Source organism: Lepisma saccharinum, chromosome 17 (assembly GCF_977018435.1).
Source record: "Lepisma saccharinum chromosome 17, izLepSacc3.1, whole genome shotgun sequence".
NCBI lineage: Eukaryota > Metazoa > Arthropoda > Insecta > Zygentoma > Lepismatidae > Lepisma > Lepisma saccharinum.
Window position 1 is genome coordinate 37,733,680 of NC_139245.1, and position 21,328 is coordinate 37,755,007.

Below are 21,328 nucleotides of genomic sequence, written 5' to 3' on the forward strand. Positions count from 1 at the left end.
CCGGGGAAAATAAAATATAATAATACTAAATCTTGTCATTCTGGGAGGTAACAAGGCTTGTCTGGGAGACTCCCAACCATTCCAGGGGGGTTGGCAAGCCTGGCTGGCGCTTGAATTATTTTAAGTTTTGTCTATCCCTGAATGAGAATCTAAATTAATAATGTGGTAATGTGCTCTTTACTTGCAGTTGATAGTCTGATTAGACATGGACCAGGAAGCTGATCTTCAAGGAGCATTTTCAACATTAAGAACAGACGCACTACCTGACAGTGACAACGAAACTGCAAAGACTGTACCAAAGGATAAGCCAAGCTTAAAAAAAAAACCTGAGTGTTATTTTAACTCTAATAAGAATGGAGATGCATCTGTTAAAGCCAAAAAAGGAGATACAAGGGGTGCAAAAGCATCAAATAGGAAACTGAGATCATCTAAACACCCCTCTCCGTGTTGTCAATCTCTTTGTATGCATGAAGCAAGACCAGGTAAGCATGTTTTGTACTAGCACTACGTGGCAGCAATTGATGTGCCATTTCTTCAGAACTACACATGGTATTTCAATTCGGCCTTTTTTTTCTTGATTTGTGTACATGAGAGTGGTGAATCGTTGCTTTTTTTGAGTGTAGGAAGAAGTTGTGGTAAACCGAGGAAGGCTTGAAAAATGCATTCAATTACATTCATACTTCTTGTTTGTACTATCCATTGCATTTAGCATGTTAGCTGCAGCCCCATGCTCGAAGTATGACAAGGGGCCCTTGCTTCTCACTTTGAACTATGAAATACTTAAATGTGACCCTTTAAAAACCAAGGAAAATAACATTAACGATATTTCAGATTTTGCAAGAATTTAGATTTTCTTCCCCCTCCCTGTCGTCGTGTGTTTTGATGATAGTAAAAAGTACTTCTTAAACTCTGAAAGTATGCTAAAAGCTTCTAAATTATGCTAGGATTTAGTATTATATTTTTGGGATAATTGTAATCCTGCATCTACTTTAGTAGAGTTTTGAATTTCGTTACTTATTTTTAACAGTTATGTAATAGCGTAAATTTTCCCACAAAATTGTTTACAATGGTGCAACAAACTACATGGGTTTAACATAGAAGTTAAAGATGTTTGAGAAAATTGTTTACTTCCAACTATCTACCAATTTCCTACCATAAAATCTCCTGACGAACTAAATCGGGCAGAATGAAGAAAAGATAGAGGATGGATTGTGGCATGGTTGTAAAAAAAGCTTGTCGCTGTATCTGCATACTGCCTTTCGTTTGAAACATGTCCGCTGGTGAAGTTAGAAATAAGACTTGGACATAATCTTATTTTTATTTCCTGAAAACATATTCCTTTGAATTCGATTTCCCTCTCCCAGGGACTGGCTTTTGCAGATTATGCTAGATTTTTACCATTATGCCAAAAGCAGGGTGCTAAGTGCCAACAAAGATCAAACTGTGCTTGGTTTAGTACCATTTTGCTGGGATTGGCATCGCTGATTGAGGAAACTCTTCTTGGTTCATCGGCCATCGCTGATCTTCACAACACCCCCCCCCCCTTTCCCTTCACTGCCCCTTCCACTCGTCACCCATTTGTCTGTAGGATGACTGCGGATGTTCCTCAGCGAGTGGCAGGAAACCCTGTGACCATCGTCTTTGGGCTACGGGTGGAGTGAGCGAGAGCAGTCAACTCTTGACAGTAGTCAACCTAGTCAATTGTACATACATTGTGCGCATAATTTTATAGAGAACTGGAAATAAGTTCAAATGAACTGTAGGAAGTTCCTCACCCCTGGTACATGTGAGGGTATGACATACTCGAACGACAAAGTAATATATTTATTCTTATTATTATTGACAAGTGAGGTTTAAAAATGTAGATTTTCCTCCTCTGAGTATTATGGGTTAGAATTTATAAATGGGTTGTTACTCATACACGGTTGGTTATTTTACACTTCCAACATGCATGTCCCAGTCGGATGAACATGCTGTCAGCAACTTATCATCCTTGTTAAACGGTTGACACCATTCGTACAGTCTTGCCTGTGACATAATTTTTAACCCATACTGTGCTTGCAATCTTCTCAAGATTTCAGCTGGCGCCATGTTCTCCTTTACAAGGAATTTGATTATATGCCGTTGCTCCACAGCACCATTTTTGCTGGTAATACGGTGCATGCATTAAATACAATGGGGGTAAACCCACAATGCTCACAATGAATGAAGGTACATCATCCAGTAGTTTTATCATTCTCAAGCTATCCACCGCATTTTTTTTTTAAAAAATTTCAATGTTTAACTTTCATAGAAATATTGCTTTTGGCAAAATTATTAGTAATTTTACCAATACACTGATATGTTAATATCAGTTGTAATGATTAGAGGCACATATTTTTGGTAGAACAATTTCGGGTTCAAAAGTGGTAAATAAAATAAAATTTCGCTGTTATAGCGGTACATAAAATTACATTTTGGTTTTATAAATGTGAATATAATCCTAAATTTGATTTAAAAACTGAACTTATTACACAAAATAAACATATCCCTTCTAATAGCACATTTATGTCGTTAATATTAAGTTGATTCCTGTATAAAGGGGTCCATTTTTGCTTCTCAAATATTTGCAGCAGAATTAATCAATTTTCCGTGAATTGCATAACTCACAGGATAATTCTGACTTCAGAAAGTGTCGTGTCTGTAAATAAACTCTAAATTTCGTGTTTAAGAGTGTATTTCACATTTTGCAGTTCATTTCGCATTATTTCGTGACAAAACAGGGTAGGATAATTCACCTCACATTTTTTCAGAAACATGAAAAATTAACATTACAATATGTTATTTCACATTTCGTGTTTTCGTCAAAAACGAAGTATGCATACCTCTAGTAATGATTAATCTGTTGACTGTTCATTTCAGGCAATACAATTAACATTGTCGGAAGCAGCAATATTCATGTTGGGAATGTCGTCAACGTCTCAGGATCTGTCGCAAGTCCTTTCAAGAGTAAACAACCAAAAATGGAGAAGACCAAGGAGATAGAAGGTATACACTTTTGCACTGAACTAGTTTTAGGTTATTATTCCATTAATTATTTTTCTTTTCCTCGCCAATATTGTTGTGAACTAGCTGATACTAGCATGGGTTTCGATGTCTCACAGATGACTTGTTTCTGAATAATTGCAGCATGCTGATTCCAAAAATGAAATCCATTTTTTCCCCATCATGTCAGAATTATTCACAATTTCACAATCAAATTATGATATTTGCCATTATAGTACATTTATTACATAACACAACAGAAGGGAAATTATGTGATTCTGAAAGTATTTTCAATTCTGATCACGGAAATGACATCATTTTTTTCCTATCACGTCAGGATTTTTCACAATTTCATAATCACAAAATTGTTATTAACTTCACTAAAATGATATTTTGATAAATAGTCACAAACTTAAATGACAGTTCTTAAGTGTTCCCTTAAGGATTTTTAGAAAAGCCAAACATTTTTACTGTGAAAATAAATCTGCTCAGATCCCCTTTTTATTACCCAAAAAGAGGACAGGGGGACAGGATAGGTGTTGAAAACTATTTACTGTAGACGTTTTGATTGGTTTGTTTTTCTCTCTTCTCTTTAAGGGGGAGAGGGGCAATCTCCCCTAGGTCTTTGTCGCTGCGGCAGCTGCCGATCACTGTTGCCAACTTTGCTCTTTTAGAGCCAGATCTGGCTCTTTCTTGCACTCGTTTGGCTGTGAACTGTGGCACCCGCTCCCTCCCCCATTATGATGCCACCACTGGCTCTGGCCCACAAAGACCACCTTTTGACATGAGGGTACATTTTGCACATAACTTGGTATTGTTATATTGGCTGCGTCACCCATCCCCTTCTTACCTCCCCAGCTACTTTTATATAGCGCCGTGGCTGAGGTGAAGATGACAATGTTGTTATCCGGGAATCCTTTATTTTCGATTTCATATGAGCATCAGTGGATTATTGAGATGGGTGATGCCGCCACGCAGCTTGAGAAGAAATTCCCGAGGTTTTACCTGCTAAAAGTGTTTATGTTGGGGTGGAAACACTAACAGACATTCTTGGAAAGTGTTTCATCACCCTGTAAAGCAAACTTTCCCCTCCTCCAAGATGCCAGTGTCACGTGTTTGAGTCAAGCATTGAAGAGAAGCTATAAATACCAGATGTTTACTGCTGTTTGTTTCTTCCAGGCGAAGGTCGCTAAATATCGCCAGTCTCTTCTTTGTTCGAAAGGCTGGTTGGAAATTTGGAACCCTGCATAGCCCCGTGTGAGGGAGATTTTCAGAGCCTGAAGGCTAAAAATAGATAGAATGTAGCTAGAATGAGAGTTGGTCATTTGCAACAACCCAACAAAGACTCCCACGTCTCGAACGAAACGTGGACAAAACAAAAGCAGGTTTAGAAGGACTCAGCTGAAAATTCTTGCAGGTGCCGACCTCCCCCCCCCCCCTTTCTCCATTTTTAGCACGGAGACGGGTCCCATCAGAAACGACCTGACTAGTGCGTGGATAAGTTTGTGTGGAGTTTTGTTCCATGTGTGGGTGGATCTCAAGCTTTTTCTGTGTGTCGCTGTATGTGGTTCTGATTTTTTTTTTGTCTGCACTTGCATCTTCTGTACTGCGAATCCATTGTTTCCCGTCCAGTCGAAAACAAAAGTTTGCGTTTCTTTCCCATAACAGTGGGAACAGAGGGGGCCAAATCCAGATTTTTTTTTTTTTTTCATGAAAATTTGAAGGTGCGAGCCCCCCAAACCCCCCTACTGCCTTCGGTATGGGGCATGTTTGCTTGCCCTGATGTTTTAGCTTACAAACAAAAGTTACCTGAAGCAGATAGTTGAATAGGTCGAATTCATGCAAAACATCGGGAACATCTTTATTATCTGCCAAATTGCTGTAAATAATTTCATGCGCACTATGCAAATTAAGCTTTTTTTGTAAAAAAAACAAAAAAAAAACAGAGTTCCATATATTGCCTCATAATTCACCTTGTATGACAGTCAGGAGCATGAAACAAGTAGATTGGTCCAATAGTCTACGCGTTATAACGTTTTATCTGAAATAAGTGTAGAAATTTAATTTGCGGGCAAAGGTCTCGGCGACACAGGGGTTACTTTTGGAGAACCCTCTCGGCAGACTAAAGGTTAAAGCTAGCGGTAATATCAGTGCCCCCACCCCTCTGACACCTAAAATTACCCTAGGAGGCACTTTATGCAGCCTTCTTTAATCTAACTCCTTGAAATCATCTTTTGCTCTATTAATGGTGAAATTTAGCTCTTTTATGCACATCAGGTTTGGCAACACTGCCAGGATGGCCATACGAGGCAAGGAGAAATGCATTAGGCTTATGGACCATTGTTTTATTCATTCTCTCGGGAATATCAAACATCCAATGGCATAGAAAAGTACATGGACGGGAAAAGGACACGTTGAACTATGTCATGGTAGTAGGAAAAGTCGAAACTCCCATTTGATTAGTCGTAACTTGAAGTTGAAGTTGATTTCCCATAAGGAATACATGTGATTCTGTAAATATTTATTAATCATATTTTTCAAACATAGTTTCTAGCTTACGAATCAACTTGAAAAACAGTTTCCACTTGCAACAATGAGAAATACATACTCTCTTGCATACTAATCCTTTTTTTAAATATCAGTGCCCAATCCGACGATATTGAAATAAATGCACAACTGGTGAATATGTAATTGTCTCTCTTCGCCTTAAGGAAGCAAAATTATGATATCCAGTTACCATAAAATAAATGTAGAAGAAATTTTCAATTTTACGCACATTCCCCCTGCCCCCCCAAAAGTTATTAAATCGTCTTATCAACCAAAAAATAGTTACTGTAAGACGTGAAAGTCATAAGCTAGCCACATTTGTACTGTAACTAAACAAATCAAATTGTTTCCCAAAATGGATAGTTTTCATACTGTTCAAATGGCCTTCCCGATGGCGCAGTGGTACTGTTGTTGCCTTGTAATCAAGGTGTCCCGGGTTCGATACCTGGTGGAGGCACATAGTGGTTCGGATACTACTTTAAACTGTAGGTCCAGTCCCGATTAGCCTTACTGTGCATAAAGTGGACCTAAAACACCAAATCAATCAATCATTCAAATCAAACTGTTGAAATGTTATTCTGCACTCTATTGGGTTTAGTGCAAAATTGCCTAGGTATCGCTTACCACACCCTCCCTCCCCAGATCCCATCTGTGTGTGTGTAAATTTATATATATATATCAGTTAATGATAATCACAAGAGTCAGCAAACATTTTCGTGTTTTTTTGTAGATCTGCTGAGCGACAGTGCAATTCTAGAGATGGATGACATGATGATCATTGCCGGAAAACTTGGAAAAGGTTGGAGAACTGTTGGATGGAAGCTTGGATACTACGATGGCCAACTGGATCACTTTGAAGTAGATAATTTAACTTCTAGTGGCCTAGATGAGGTATTGCCATTGCTTGTCCCATTTTTTTATGTATCATTGATGATCACAAATATTCTAGATTATACGTAATGATAATGTACGTATGTAAATGTAAAATACTATTTTCTAGACCAGAGTTCCTCAACCGTAGGGCCATGGCTTCAATTATTCTTGGCCACAAGGTATTCTCCTGAAATTTGTCATTGTGGTTTGCACAGCAATTTTCATTAACAAATATTTTGTAGTGGAAATATGCTGGTTAATTGGATTTTTTTGTTTTAGAATTCTACAAGCCACACATTAGACGTAATTAAACTATTACTCTTTATGATTGTCATATTTTATTTATTAATATTTAATTTCATATTAATATATGTTTAACTTAAAAAATTAGAAATGTATTTATTTGTGAGTAAAATTCTTATGATTGCAACATCAACTTTTAAAAAATAAATTTACTAAGCCACAGTCTCAGTAAGGTTGAGAATCGCTGGTCTAGACATGTACCTTTAAATTTTCAAAGTTTTTGAACCCACCTTGGTTTTCTTCAGAGAAGGGGGGGGGGGATAAAATGCACATGGGTTAATCTTTGTAGGGCAAATGGTCAAAATTTTGATGATGGATGGTCAATATATCAACCAGCAACGTGTGTCAGCAATTAATGTGCCATTTCTTGGAAACTACGCACAATATTTCAGTTCTTATCTTTTATTCGAATTACAAAACATATAGGGTGTCCGGAATGGGACTGACGGTTTTTAAAAGTGTGTGGTTTTAATATGGGCGGAGATAGGGAAGAAAGAAAACATACATTTTGAAGGAAAACTCAAAATGTTTTGTTCAGCAAATTTTCGTAGTTGTATGACTACCGATGATGGCGCTAGTATCGCCGAAATGAAAATTGTGGTCATTATCAATCTTGTGTATAATTTCATTGGCAAATTCTAATCTTTTTGGCTTGTCGTTAGGTTTAATTTCAAACGTAATCATTCGTGTACCACATCGTGCACAGTTAACCTTGGAATTCCCAGCTGCTTGCTCGCTGCGCAAATTGACTTCCTCAGGCTACGTGTGAAACACTCTCTTATTAACTCCACCCGTTCGTCTGACACACGCGATTTACCACCACTGTGAGGTTTCACTACACTCCCTGTCGATGAAAATTGTTCCTTCCACGCCTGGATACTGTTGCTTGATGGAGGATCCTTGTGGTACACACGTCGAAAGTTTCGTTGCACTTGAACAACACTTTTGTCTCTGCAAACCACCACACGCATTGCACCTTTTTGAGTACCGACGCCAATTTTCGTTTCGGCAATACTAGCGCCGTCATCGGTAGTCGTACAACTATGAAAATTTCCTGAACAAAACTTTTTGAGTTTTCCTTCAAAATGTATGTTTTCTTTCTTTCCTATCTCTGCCCCCATTAAAACCACACACTTTTAAAATCCGTCAGTCCCATTCCGGACACCCTGTATATCCAAAAGTTGCAGCATGGCACATTACATATCCTCATAGAGTGGTCGTTTGTCATGCTTGCCTCCAAATTTGGTCCACCCAACATCCATAGTGTTGATGCTAGAAGCGAAATTCTGAAAAGTGTTCCATAAGTTGGTGACAGCCACTTCATGCAATTTTTTTTTTTTTTTTTTGCCAAAAAGTATCAGTTTGATTTAAGCAAAACTTTGCATGGTTCTTTCACTTTGTGAGGAGGGGAGAGGAAATGGGGCCATTTTGTTTTTTTACATATCAATTTTTGTCTTCTTTTTCCTTTAACAGGAATTATTGGGAGGCACAATGTATAAATTTCACCTCCATTAAAAGCCCTGTCATTCTGAAAAAGAAACAACTTATATAGCATGTCCAGAAAGTAAGTTCGGTTTGCAATTTATGCTGCAACTGCTATTGCAAGAGTGTGCATGCATGCCTAGTAGTTGGACCCATTGGCAAGGCAGAGACATCAGTGTTAGAGAAGACAGAAGTGCAGACGCTTCGTAGTGGGTTGCGATATGTTCAAGAAAATCAAAACACCTGCCGCGTGTGAAGTGGGCTCAGTCATATGGTTTTTCAAAGCACATAATGTGTCAGCAGCTGAAATTCATCTTCAAATTGTTGAAGTGTATGGTGAACAGATCATGAGTGCCTCAATGGTACGGAGATGGGTGCGACAGTTTAATGAAGGACGGAACATCTCTCTTGACATACAAATTGGTTCATGCTGTGGAACAGAAGATTAAAAGAGAACCGACAATTCACCCTGACAACACTGTCTCTGCATTTTTCACAAATTTCCCGGTCGTTGCTTCATGAATTTGTGTCGGACAGATTGAACTTCTGCAAATTGTGTGCCCGCTGGGTCCCACGCTCGCTTACAGAAGACCACACTTGTATTGCTTGTGGACTTTTTAGAGTGCGGCGAAAGCATCAATGCCAGTACCTATTGCAATGAAAATTGTGTCGCACAATCTAAAACGAGCGACGTGGCATGTTGAGCCGTGGTGTTGTTTTGATTCACGACAATGTTCATTCCCATACTGTGGCTGCAACGCAAAGACTCCTTACAGACTTTGTCTGGGAAACATTTCCTCATCCCCCGTATATCCCAGATCTTGCTCTGTTTGATTTTCATCTCTTTTTGCACGTGGAAGCTTTCCTTGCTGGCCAGAGCTTTGAGGATGATGATGCGGTCAAACTAGGTTTCTTTGATATGGGGATACAAAGTATGGTGTCTCGTTATGATAAGTGTCTCAACAGGGATGGTAATTATGTTAAAACATAGTCCAAGGCCTGTACTTCAGTGTACAATAAAGGGTTTTGTTCCATTATTTTATTTTATTTTTAATTGGCCAACGAAACTTACTTTCTGGATGATCCTTGTATTTCATCTCTACAATAATTAGTTCTCAGCGGTACCTTTTTTTTTTCATACTGGAAAATGTAAAATTGTATTACACTTTGCTCCATGTCAGCATGAATGTATAATGCAGGAAAATATAAAATCAGGGTTCCACTGTATTTTTTAATATTTATAAATACTTCAAATTATTTCGATTTGCAAGTGGTATTGGCATCATAAAAGTGGTAGCAGCTTGGCCCTAGTTGCAACTGAAGTGCAGTGAAGTGAGGTTACGTCGACACTTGGGATAGCAATCAGTGGCATGCCCAAGGGTGGGATTGATGGGGTCAACACACCCTCCCCTTTAAGGACCAGTATTCCTAAAAAAAAGAATGTCAAAGGCTGGAAAAGATTGCAAATTGAGGAAACTACTGCAAAAGGTACATGTAACTACTCCTATTTCCAAAATAAAAAAAAAGGTTTGATTTTACTACTAAGCAAGAAATCCCGGCCTGTCCACAGGTGTTCTTTGTGTGTGTCCCTTCATCAGTTTTATCGTACCATCATCGCAAATAGCCAAAAGTGGTAGAAAAGCAAAGTAAAATGAACTAAATCAAGCAATCAATCAATGATACGATTTTATTTGTGTTACTTAGCGTCGCTTTTTGCCACATTTGATTAATTGCCATGATGATATGATAAAATTGATGAAGGAACACACACAAGGAACACCCATGCGCAGATCGGGTTTCGAACCTGGAACCCCTACTGTCATAGCATGCTGTGATAACCACTCATCCACGGACGTCTGCCGACAACAAAGACGAGAGAAAAGTGCTAACCATTCGGATATGTCGGTATCGGTAAAGCAAAATGGAATTTACCTCAGTGGTATTCAATTGATTTTTTGAAACATCATCTTCGTACATGGTTAATGTTCTTTGAAAGAAAAATTGCATAGCTTGATTTCCCTAATTCCTTCATCTCACGATGTTGTTACTGAAGGATCTGGGTTCGAGCCCTGGCCTGTGCATGAGTGTTTCTCTTGTATCCACCCTTCACCCATTTAATTGAATCTACGTCCACCATCATGGCAGAAATTAGGCAAAGTGATGGAAGAGCAACGTTAAAAAAATACAAATAATTTCTTACCAGTTCATCTGCAGGGCACTTCAAAATCAGGAATACAGAGTTCTCTCTTCACAATTGTTCCTCATGACTTCCATGAGCTCATTAGCTACTTATCGTGATTCAATCTATACAGCTAGAAAGATGAGAGGTGGCAAGAATTCAATATATTAAAGGGGAATAAACTGGTAACAAAATACACTTTCTTGTAGTTTCTTCAATAATATTTACTTGGCTTGTTAAGTTCTGGGATATATTTTTCATTCGAAATTATTTCATTATTCAACTGCAGAGTACAACACACAGGAACAAGAATTTGCGCTCATCATGGGTTCGAATCCCTGCCTGAATATGGATGTTCTTTGTGAGGTCCCTTCATCAATTTCATCATATCATCACTCATCCTCATTTCCGCGATAACCAAATGTGGCAGAAAAGCGAAGTAAAATAAACCAAACCAACAACAACAATAAATACATCCGTATTTATGACCTTCTAGCTAACCAGTTTTTTAAATATTTTTTTTTAGGCCAAGAGATTAGTATTATTAAATAAAACACCACAAAGATGAGAGAGAGCGTCAGCAAATATTTGTTATATCTTCCGTATTTGTAAAAAAAAAAAAAAATGCATAACATTTCCAAGTATTTTTGTCTGCACATAATCTGTTCCCATTTCATAAACATAAAACTATATTTTTACATCCCACATTATACATACATATTATAAAACGTGTATAAATTTGTGGTGTAAATACAGCGAACATAAGTACTGCAGAAATTTCTCCCGAGTTCTTCAGAGGATTTACAAAGGAACCAAATGGAAACCAATCTCTTATCTGTTCCTATAGGATATTGACCGGGGTACCATAAATCACGACTTTTCAACCATTGCAGCGGGGGGCAAGGGAGGTAGAGGCAGAATCTTGCCTTTACCTTCCGGTGGCCATTTCTACCTGGAACTGTTGAGGGGGAAGAAAACCCAGCTAGAGTATCCCCTTCCAGTCTTTCCCAGAGATCCCACCGAGGGACAAGAAGCGTGTGATAAAAGAAGTGTTGTATGTGGCTTCAACAAGACAATAAATATTGTGATTTGAAAATAATTAGAGATGTGAGATCTATCTCTGCTAGACTAGCTACTTCTCAGTGGACGTCACTGCTGAGGTGTCATTGAACCCTGACTAAAGTAGAATTAAACCTTTAAATTTTTCATAAGTCATTGTGATTTATTCGTTACTTAAGGTATTATTAAGGTTAATTTCTGTTTCAGGTTATAATGAAGATGCTGTTAGACTGGAAGCAAGTGAACCCAAAGGTAGCAACTGTGGGAGCAATATGCAATGCGCTATGGAAGGCAAAAGAATATGAAGTGGTGACAATTCTTGCAGAGAATAAATCTTGACGATACAGTTACAGATACGATGTAGTTTCCTACATTACCAGTGCTTTGGTAATCAATTGGTTGTGTTTGAACAAGTATTGCTTTGAAGTGCACAAAGTTGAACCATCATTTTTTTCTTTCTGCAGCATAATCTGGACATTAAGTGTGATCATAATGAATATTTTGATTGTTATGTGACATATGTTCATTTGATAGATGCTGGGTCATTTTGCACTAATATAAAACACATGTGCTATTTTATGTTGCTGTGAAAGGCTTGTAGTTCTTGTACTTTTATAGTAACAAACATAATTAACTGGCATGATACTATTTATGGTATTGCAATGTTTAAAAGTGAAGTGGAAAACACGGGGCTTGTATAATTGCTGAATCTCTTGTAATATCAATGCATATAAGTAATTCTTCTAATTGCAAACTGGAAATTATTTTCATTAATTTTTCTAATGATCAAATATTGATCTTTCTGTTGGCAACCTTGTGGTGTTTCAAGTATGTCACTTAGGCATATTCATTCACTTTCTTAAGTATTCTAGTAACACTTCTCTGCTAGAATAAACGACAAAATTTTGATCTGCTAGTTGCTAGCTACGGAGATATGTGCCAAAAATGGTACCTTTTCACTCAACCCATAAAATCACCAGGCATAAATCCATCAAATGCTGCACATGATCATTATTGGTTGCAAATGACAGATTGGCATGGCATCACTCATTACACGTCTAATTATGACTCTCCGATAATTTCTTACATTGTTTTCTCACTCAAAAGTGCATTTCTAGAAAAATGTTAATGCTGCCTTCCACCAGTTATTATTTTATTTAATTTTCTGTATGGAATAAATTGATAATGTTAAGTATTGAAAAATATCTCAATGGCTGAGCCTTTATAATGCAAAAAACCCTGTGTAAATATCTCTTACGGTTTTCATGATATAAATTTTCAAAGTTTGGGTTGCATGAATTTGAAACACTCTGTATTAAAGGGTCTCTACAATGGTGTAGTGATGTCATTGTGGCCTTGTAATCATTGTTTCCTGGGTTCAAAACCTGTTGGAGGCACATAGGAATTCGGATCCCACTTTAAACTGTATGCCCAGTCCTAGTTAGCCTATCTGCCTAAAGCAGACTTAAAATATACTTCAAACTGTTAAAAGATTACAAAGTGAATTATTGTCATCCTTTGCCGTTTCCTGCCGCAGGCTGGGTCGGCATAGAAGTCAAGCCTGTGCATTTTTTCCTGGTCTTCCACCACCCCTCTCTTTCCATGGTGTTCTTCTCCTAACCCTCTCCACTATCTATCTTTCCACAGACATCTTGGTCTCCCTCTTGGCCTTATTTCCACTCCTTGTGCATTGTAAGCTCTTACTGGTAGTCTTTCTGCATCCATCCTCTTCATGTGTCCGAACCATCTCATCTGTGCCTGATCTATCCTGTCCTGAAGCTTCACCACACCCACCGTCTGTCAGGTCTCCTCATTCCTTATTCTATCCCTTCTAGTCTTCCCCAATATACTCCTTAAAAATTTCATCTCCACTGCCTGCATCTTTCTTTTGTCTCTCTCTGTCATTGTCCAAGTCTCTGCTCCATACATAATTATTGGCGCATAGTATGTGTTGTATATTACCTTCTTGCATTTCATAGGTACATCCTTGTTCCGTATTAATCTTCGAACACTTTGATATAGTCCACTACCCATTTGTCCCCTTCTGTTTACCTCCTCGTCTATTCTTCCACTTCTCTCAATTATGCTTGCTAGATATTTAAAGTTCTCCACTACCCTCAACTCTTCCGTGTCCATCTTTATTCTTGGTTCATTTCTGGCTCGGTTTCTTGTTGTTATTAGCACCTTGCTCTTTTCTGCACTGAATTTCATTGCTGCTCTTCTGATTTTCTCATTCCAACTATCAAGCTGTCTCTGTACTTCTTCTTCTGTCATCAGCAAACAACAGGGCCTTCATCTCTTCCTCTCCTATCTTATACCCAACCTCTTCATTAATTGCATCCATTGTAATTATGAAGACCAGTGGGGAAAGAACACTTCCCTGTTTTAGTCCATTACTTTTACTGAACCACTCTGTCCTTCCCACTGTTCTTCTCTTAAAGCCTTCCAAATCTTTGTTCTGTCCATGCTATTGTGTGCCTTTTCTATATCTAGGAATACCATAATCAAATCACTTCCATACTCGTAGTGCCTTTCCTGCATTTGCCTTATGGTGAATATGAGATCTACTGTTGATCTGCCTCTTCTAAGTCCTACCGTTCCTCTCTCATGTTCAGTTATGTCACTTCCCTTATTATTTTCTCTAATATTTTCTCATACACCTTTACTGAGTGGCAAAGTGTTATTCCTCTGTAGTTTTTACATTCCTTTCTGTCTCCCTTCTTGAATATGGGAACTATTAGTACCTTTGTCCAATCTCTTGGCACTTCTCTCTCTTGCCACACTGTTTTCAACACTCTGTACAGCCACTGCGCACCAATCACTCCTGCTCCTAGTACTGGCACTTCATCTATTCCAGGTGTCCTACCTCTTTCCATTCTCTTCAGTGCTTCCTCCACTTCTTTTCATGTGAGATTCACTTTTTCCTTCCTGTTTTATTTTTCCTGTTCATTTCCTTTCTTCACATTCAGCAATTTCTCAAACCGAATACATGGTACAAAATACATGAAGTTCAAACTGTAACATGAGGTACACAAGTTACAACTTGAGGGAGAAAAGTCATGAATTATACTAAACATGGTTATTGTACAGTTGTTTTTAATGAAGAGATTGTAATGTCATCTTTGTAATTGTGATAATCTGAGCTGTGATGATTTAATTGAAAATGCAAAATCGAGTATCCTTTGATTGTATGAAATGATTGCTATGATGGACATATTATGATGTTAAGGTTGGACATTATAGTATGTATTATACATATGGGCATTTCTTTTGTATGCAAGGAAGAAATAGATTTTTTTAATCATTAATTATTATTCTGTGTGTAAACAATGCAAGAAGTTACGAGCACTCTTAAATATAAGGTTCCTAATAGGTGATGACAAATTCTATTTTGTAGCAATTTTTATGGTATGCAGGAAATTACGCTTCAGTAATATTTTGACTGTAACAGCTAGCCCCACAGGATTTGTATGTTGGAAATGAGTGTCTGTTCAAAGAAACTGGGTTTCACTTGTTCTTTACCTGAAAAAATTAGTTTCAGTATCATGTACCGTACTGAGTGCCTTTCTACTTGTGATCATTTTTCTCATGGAATAACAAGTTAACACACTTTGTTCCTTCGAAAATTTTGATACATTGATATAATTAAAAGCTAAATTTATAAGGGTCCTTTATTTAGCTGATATGCTGTAATAGGTATAAAGGAGTTGTTCTGTATTCTCATTATGCCAGTACTAGATTGGAAAAGTCTATCCTTTTACATTGGGTACTCTGCAGAAAATAACAAGGCTCTCTCTAATGTGATGACAGTAGGGATTGCATTACCATTGTTCTCATCCCCCCCCCAAAAAGAAAGGTCAACATGGAGAGAATATATTTTTTTACTAGTCGGTGACTGAAAGGTAGAAGCAGAAATAACACACAGATGACCATGAAATAAGACTCCTATATGTAGCAGGAATTTCTGAAATGCACGCAAAATGAAACAATTTTTGTGCGTGCAGTCAGTGGCATGCCCAGAATTTTTTTGAAAGGGGGTTACGTATACTTTTTGGTAGTCGGCCCCCATTTTACAATATTTTTCTGCCGTTGATGTTCTTTTTTGTAGGAATACTGGGCCAAAGGGTGTGGAGAGGGGGTTATGACCCCCAACACCACCCCTCCTGGGCATGCCACTGTGTACAGTACAAAATTGTGGTAAATCCTAACAATGTGACATTTTATACCATTCTGGCAGTTTGGATATCCTATGAGGTATGCAAAATATCAGAGTGGTAAATAACAGGAGTATTTAAGTAGAAAACAGCAAAATTTTGTATTATTTACATTTCACAATTCATGATTATTGTAAATTCCTGAAATGTTGAAAATTGGTAATAGTTTCTAATATTACAAACTCTTTATAGACAGTGTTCCGTAATAAACATTAATTATATCAGATCAACATGGTAATGTAAGCATCTTGGTACAAATCATGGGCTTCCCACAAACTTTATTGTACAAATTTTGGAAGGAATGTTACATTGAGAGAGACAGATACACCATTGTACTTTTTAAGAATCGAATTGCAAACTGCAGTGATTCAGGTTACATTAACAGTGAAAGAATCGATAATATCACATGCAACCTGATTTGCAAACTTTTTTTTCTGTTCATTGTTGTTTCTCGTGAGATAGGTGCAAGTAGCCTGTTGTACAGTGGGATCCACTAGTATTGCTCCGCAAATTGTCCATGACTATTTTTATTAATTTTTCTCTTACATCCTATGTGTTTTTAAGCAATGGATTTTTATGTATGCTTGTGCAGCAGTTGTCAGCAGCTTGCCTTGAGTTTTCTTCTAATTCTTGAAGCTCTTATTGGGTCAAATAAAGTGCACGAACATGGCGATGGACAATTTGCATGTTAATACTCATGGATCCCACTGTACTGAATCACCATTTGAATTTTAAACAACTTTAGTATTGTTCCTGCTTTAATAATAATTTAAATGCAGAAGAATGTGAGAGAATAATAAATTTTCCTGCATCTATAAGGTACGCAGAAAATTTGTGTAATAATGAAGTGGTATATTTTGTAGTACTAATATTAAATGTTAAAAATAATAAAGTATATTTATATACATTAATCATGTATTAAAGTTGGTATTAAATATTTTAATTCATGTTTTAGATATCATATTATGTATTATTTACATATCAATGTGATTGTAATTTTGTAAAAGTGCATTCGTTATTATGGTGTTTTTATTATTCTGTCGTAAATTGAAAAAAATGTAGACCTTATGTTTATATTCACAAAAATCATGATTCTGGCAATAGTAATAATAAAAGTGTCATTCCAATGGGTATTATTTATTTTTCACAGTTATATTACAAAAATATTAACTCTGGAATTAAGAAGGTTTTTATTTCTCAGCATACTTGAAATAAATTTTTCTCTCTCTATTAATCATTGATAACATTTACATATTACAATGAAAATTTCCAGCAACAGGTAACCCCTTATGGTGCCCTAAGCTCCACCTACCTACACACATTTGGGGATATGTTTTTTTTTTTATCCTGGTACTTTAAATTTAAACCAGGATGTCTTTTCCTTATTATTTTATGGTTCCCCCATTTTCATGCTTATTGTAATATTTATTTTGTGTAATGTGTATATAATATACATTACTATGTGGATTTACACTGTATACATGTTTTGTGTTTAACAAGTAATTGGTTATGTGCCTCCCCAATGGTGCAGTAGTAGTGTCGTCGCCTTGTAATCAAGGGATCCCAGGTTCGATACCCGGTAAAGGCACATCATGGTTTGGATCCCACTTTAAACTGTAGGCCCAGTCCCGATTAGTCTTACTGTGCATAAAGTGGACTTAAAACACCAAATCAATCAAGTAATTGGTCATCTACTATCTACGTATGCCTGTTCTGGGATCCAGTACATATAAGATTTTCATGTAAGAAATGGTTAGTTGTTACTATTAGATTATTACTGTTAAAAGTTACCAGTATGAAATCCTGGAAAAGTCATGGAATTTATTTTTTCCGGAAAAGTCATTGAATTGTCAGGGAAATTTGCTGGGTTTCTGGAAAATCAACATTTTTGTAGTAGTGCACGAAAAGTGTTCTTTTGAACGAAGAAATTAAGATTTGTTGTGGCTAAACTGCACTTCAATTTAATGTACAGCCGGCAGCCGACGAGAAGATCGCTGAATGAAGGGAGACGGGGCACAGAGGGAAAGGGAGGGTCAGGTTCATTTGCAGAATTTAGGGGTGGTCGGGGAGAAGGAAGTCTTGTTTTCTTCTTGGCGGGTCATTGTCAAGCTGACGAGAAGAGTTCTGGCGGAAGAGCACCTCCCCCACGCGAAAGAGTGGAGTCGCCTGGCAGTACGTCACACCTCTTCTGCCAGCGCTCTTCTCGTCGGCTGCCAGCTGTACTGAGTATTATCAGTAGTTACAGTAGAAAGTATATTTCATGTAGAAATCTACTACAGGAAGAAGTATTTACCAATTTCTTGTTGCAATTTTTGGGTTTTCTTTGGTAGATATTAGGATTAAGACTTAGATTACTAAATTTTGCTGTAATTATGTATTATTTATGCTATATTTGTTATGAATTTTTATATAAAAACAATTCTTTGTTAACTGTTAACCATAAGTCAATACATGCCAAGTTTATGTAAAAGCTCACTTCTGATACATTGTAACTGTTATGTTTAGCTAAAATTTAGCAACCTTCCTATGTTTAAAAACGTGATTTGCCCAAATGGCTTGGTATGAAAAATTTTAGTTTTTAGTCTGAAATAGTCCTGGAATTTTGTTTTTATGAAATTATAGATACACTGAAAAGATTATTGGTTATAGTAATGAAGGAATGCCAGGGGTAGTACCAGTTCCGAGAAAACTTTGAAACAGGAAATGATAGAGAGAGAAAGATTGATTGATTGATTGATTGATTTGTTGTTTTAAGTCCACTTTATGCACAGTAAGGCTAATCGGGACTGGACCTACAGTTTAAAGTGGGATCCGAACCACTTGTGTCTCCACCGGGTATCGAACCCGGGACCCCTTGATTACAAGGCAACAACGCTACCACTGCGCCATCGGGGAGGCAGAGAGAGAAAGAAAGAGAGAGTGAAACATCCTGGGAAGGCATCAGAACAATGTCAGCTTTCCTGGAAGCAATCGGGAAACAAGGTTAACCTGGGATATGTCAGGAAAGGATAATATCGTATGGGTTAGGTTAATACAATTTGTAAAGAGATTGAAAAGATTGTATTGAAATTTGAGCAGTCTAGAAGTTGAAGTTGTTGGGTCCATGGTTTCTGTTGTCACCGGATGTCGCTTCTCTTCCAGTGGAAATTGTGTCAGATCAACATCTGGTTGCAACTTTCGGAGGGTTCTGCTTATTGTTTGTTGGTGGAGTGGTTGGTGCTCTTGTTCTCGCTGGAGGGGGAGATTCTGAAGTCTCGTAGATCTTTTGAGCTTTTGCAGAGATGCTGCTGGGTTTGCAGGTTGGGATAATGGCTGTTGACTTAGGGAGGGTTTTAAATTTGTCAAGCCCAACCCTGGAGACTCTCTGCTAGGGCATTAAGGGTATTGCAGCATCTTATCTTAGCAGGTTCAAGCATTGTTTGGGATCATGCTTCTCGGTTGAATAATTTTCTGGTCTGAGGTGGGTAAGTTGTAGATCTTGTGTTCAGGCATGTTGATCTGATCTCTGCAGGTTAAGCAGTAGTCTCCTTGCATATTTTGCCTGTAGATCTGCAGCTAGTAGCTTCTCTCCCAGTGAAATGGTGACTTCTTTACCTTCGGTCTTATCCAGTCAAGTAGGACAGCATTGTCTCCTGAACTGTGAATCTGAGCTGGAATTGTTTTGGCACACTGCCTTCCTGTTTTGAAGGGACACAATGGTCCATTAATGACTTAAATAGGTTCCAGTTTGTTCTTTGCAGGGCTACTTGAGCTTTTATTTCTGCAAACAAATTACAAGGATTTCTGTATAGAATGGATAAATTAAGTGAATGTTTCAGGCTCTGAATTTTTTTTTTTTTTGTGCTCTTCTGCTCAATCTAACAGGATGGTCCTTGATTGGATTTCATTTTGTGATATTTTTATTTCTTTTCACCCTTATGTTGAAAAATAAAACCTCACACCCTTTTCTTTGGAAAAAGTCATCAAGAGGAGACCATTAAAAGCAGTGTAGTGAATAGAATTCAAAACTGCCTGGAAGTGATATACGAGGGCTGTTCGGAAGGTTAATGCACTTCTGCCAACGGCCTTCCAATGCCTTGACACCAGCAGAATATGTGGATTCGTCAACCTTACACCTAATAGCTATCACATCGAAAAGTGGCTTGCATCTCGATGATTTGAAGAAACTGAGGTTTTGAAAACAGCAGTGTTGGATTGGCTCAACTCTCAGGTGGTGAACTTCTATGCAGAGGGTATAAAAAGTTTGTTCAACGGTACCAAAATTGCTTTGAAAATAATGGTGACTATATTGAGAAATGAAGTAGATGTAGATATGTACGTGTTTGTAACCACTAATACAGTGTTCCATCACTTCTCTTCTTTGATATAATCAATCAGACCTTATTTTTTAAATGCACCTGATAGAGCTTTAGTCGAGGCTATACAGCAGTACATGCCGTATATCCTTGGTAAATCTTATTCATTAGCGTATACCTTCTGTTACAATGCATATATCTTCTACTTTCATTTTGTCCTTTTATATAATTTTCCCATTACTTCAGTTAGCTTATTACTGTCAAAATACATAGTTCTGGTTTCAAGTGATCGGGAACATAATGTCATCAATTCCCATCACTTGATCAGTTTAAGTATTTTATGAATATGGCTAAACCACCTTGCTGCAAATGATGCTTAATTTAAGAGTTTGTGACAAGAGTAGTGACGTATCAAAAGAGGCATTTTGGAGGTAAAAACAGCTCCAGAAGATTATTGCTCAATGTAAGTAGTGCGGTCTTCGAAATATTTTTTTAAAGTGTTTCATTTTTACTGTTGTTAGCAGTATTATTAAAGTAACAATAAAGAAATTGGCAGTTCACAAAAGCATTATCAAAATAACCTTTCGTAATGTATCCCTCACATTTATACTTACAATCATTAAAATAAGTGTGTCATATTTTAAGAATACCTTGTATATTGCAATGTGCCTCATTTAGGCCATTCTGGGCACATCATGAGCATTCTACAGAGTGTCCAAAAAGTCACGCAACCCGGTGTTTACGACCGTATAATGGAATGAGAAGAAACACTTTCTGCCAAGAGAATGCACTGTATATTGGGAGAGAATGCCCTGTATATTGGGAAAATTTAGAGAGACAAACATATGTAAGAACATGCATGTTTTAATAACAAATAAGCAAAGTGTTGTAAAAGGTTTTTATTTTTTTTTAATTTATTTTTATTTATGCAAATCATGTGTATTGATGCACAGAACTCACTGAGGTAAATTATTGCAACATTTCACAATACCAACGAACAATTTGGATGGCCTTCAATTGAATTTGACAAAAAGAACTTTGACGAAGTTTCAAAAACATTGCACAAGGGAATGAATGGGCTGTTCCAAAAATTGATGTTTTCACAATATTACGAGGGACACTGGCAACACTGTTGCTGTCACGTGTCACTAACAGACTTGTTTCACAAAACACATATGTAAGGAAGAGGTGTGTAAGTGTAAGTTTCTATGTGAAAATTGACTGATTGGTAGCACTAGACGATCTTACGTCAGGGATCCTAGGTTCGAATACCGGTCTGGGCATTGGTGTTGTTTCTGAATGTTCTATTTATTTTATCTTCACTCATCTTCGTCGTCGCGACTGCAAAAAGT

General features: G+C 37.4%; 1 protein-coding gene across 1 annotated transcript in view; it reads left to right on the forward strand.

Annotated features, from left to right (window-relative positions):
* The window catches only part of imd (death domain-containing immune deficiency protein), a 30,835-nt gene extending 14,027 nt beyond the window's left edge, over positions 1–16,808 (forward strand). The window contains exons 2-5 of the mRNA XM_083139311.1: positions 188–482; positions 2,902–3,027; positions 6,302–6,462; positions 11,675–16,808. Coding sequence (XP_082995437.1) covers positions 206–482; positions 2,902–3,027; positions 6,302–6,462; positions 11,675–11,806 — 696 coding nt within the window. The 5' untranslated portion in view covers positions 188–205 and the 3' untranslated portion in view covers positions 11,807–16,808. The remainder of the gene's footprint in view (positions 1–187; positions 483–2,901; positions 3,028–6,301; positions 6,463–11,674) is intronic.
* Positions 16,809–21,328: the final 4,520 nt, after the last annotated feature.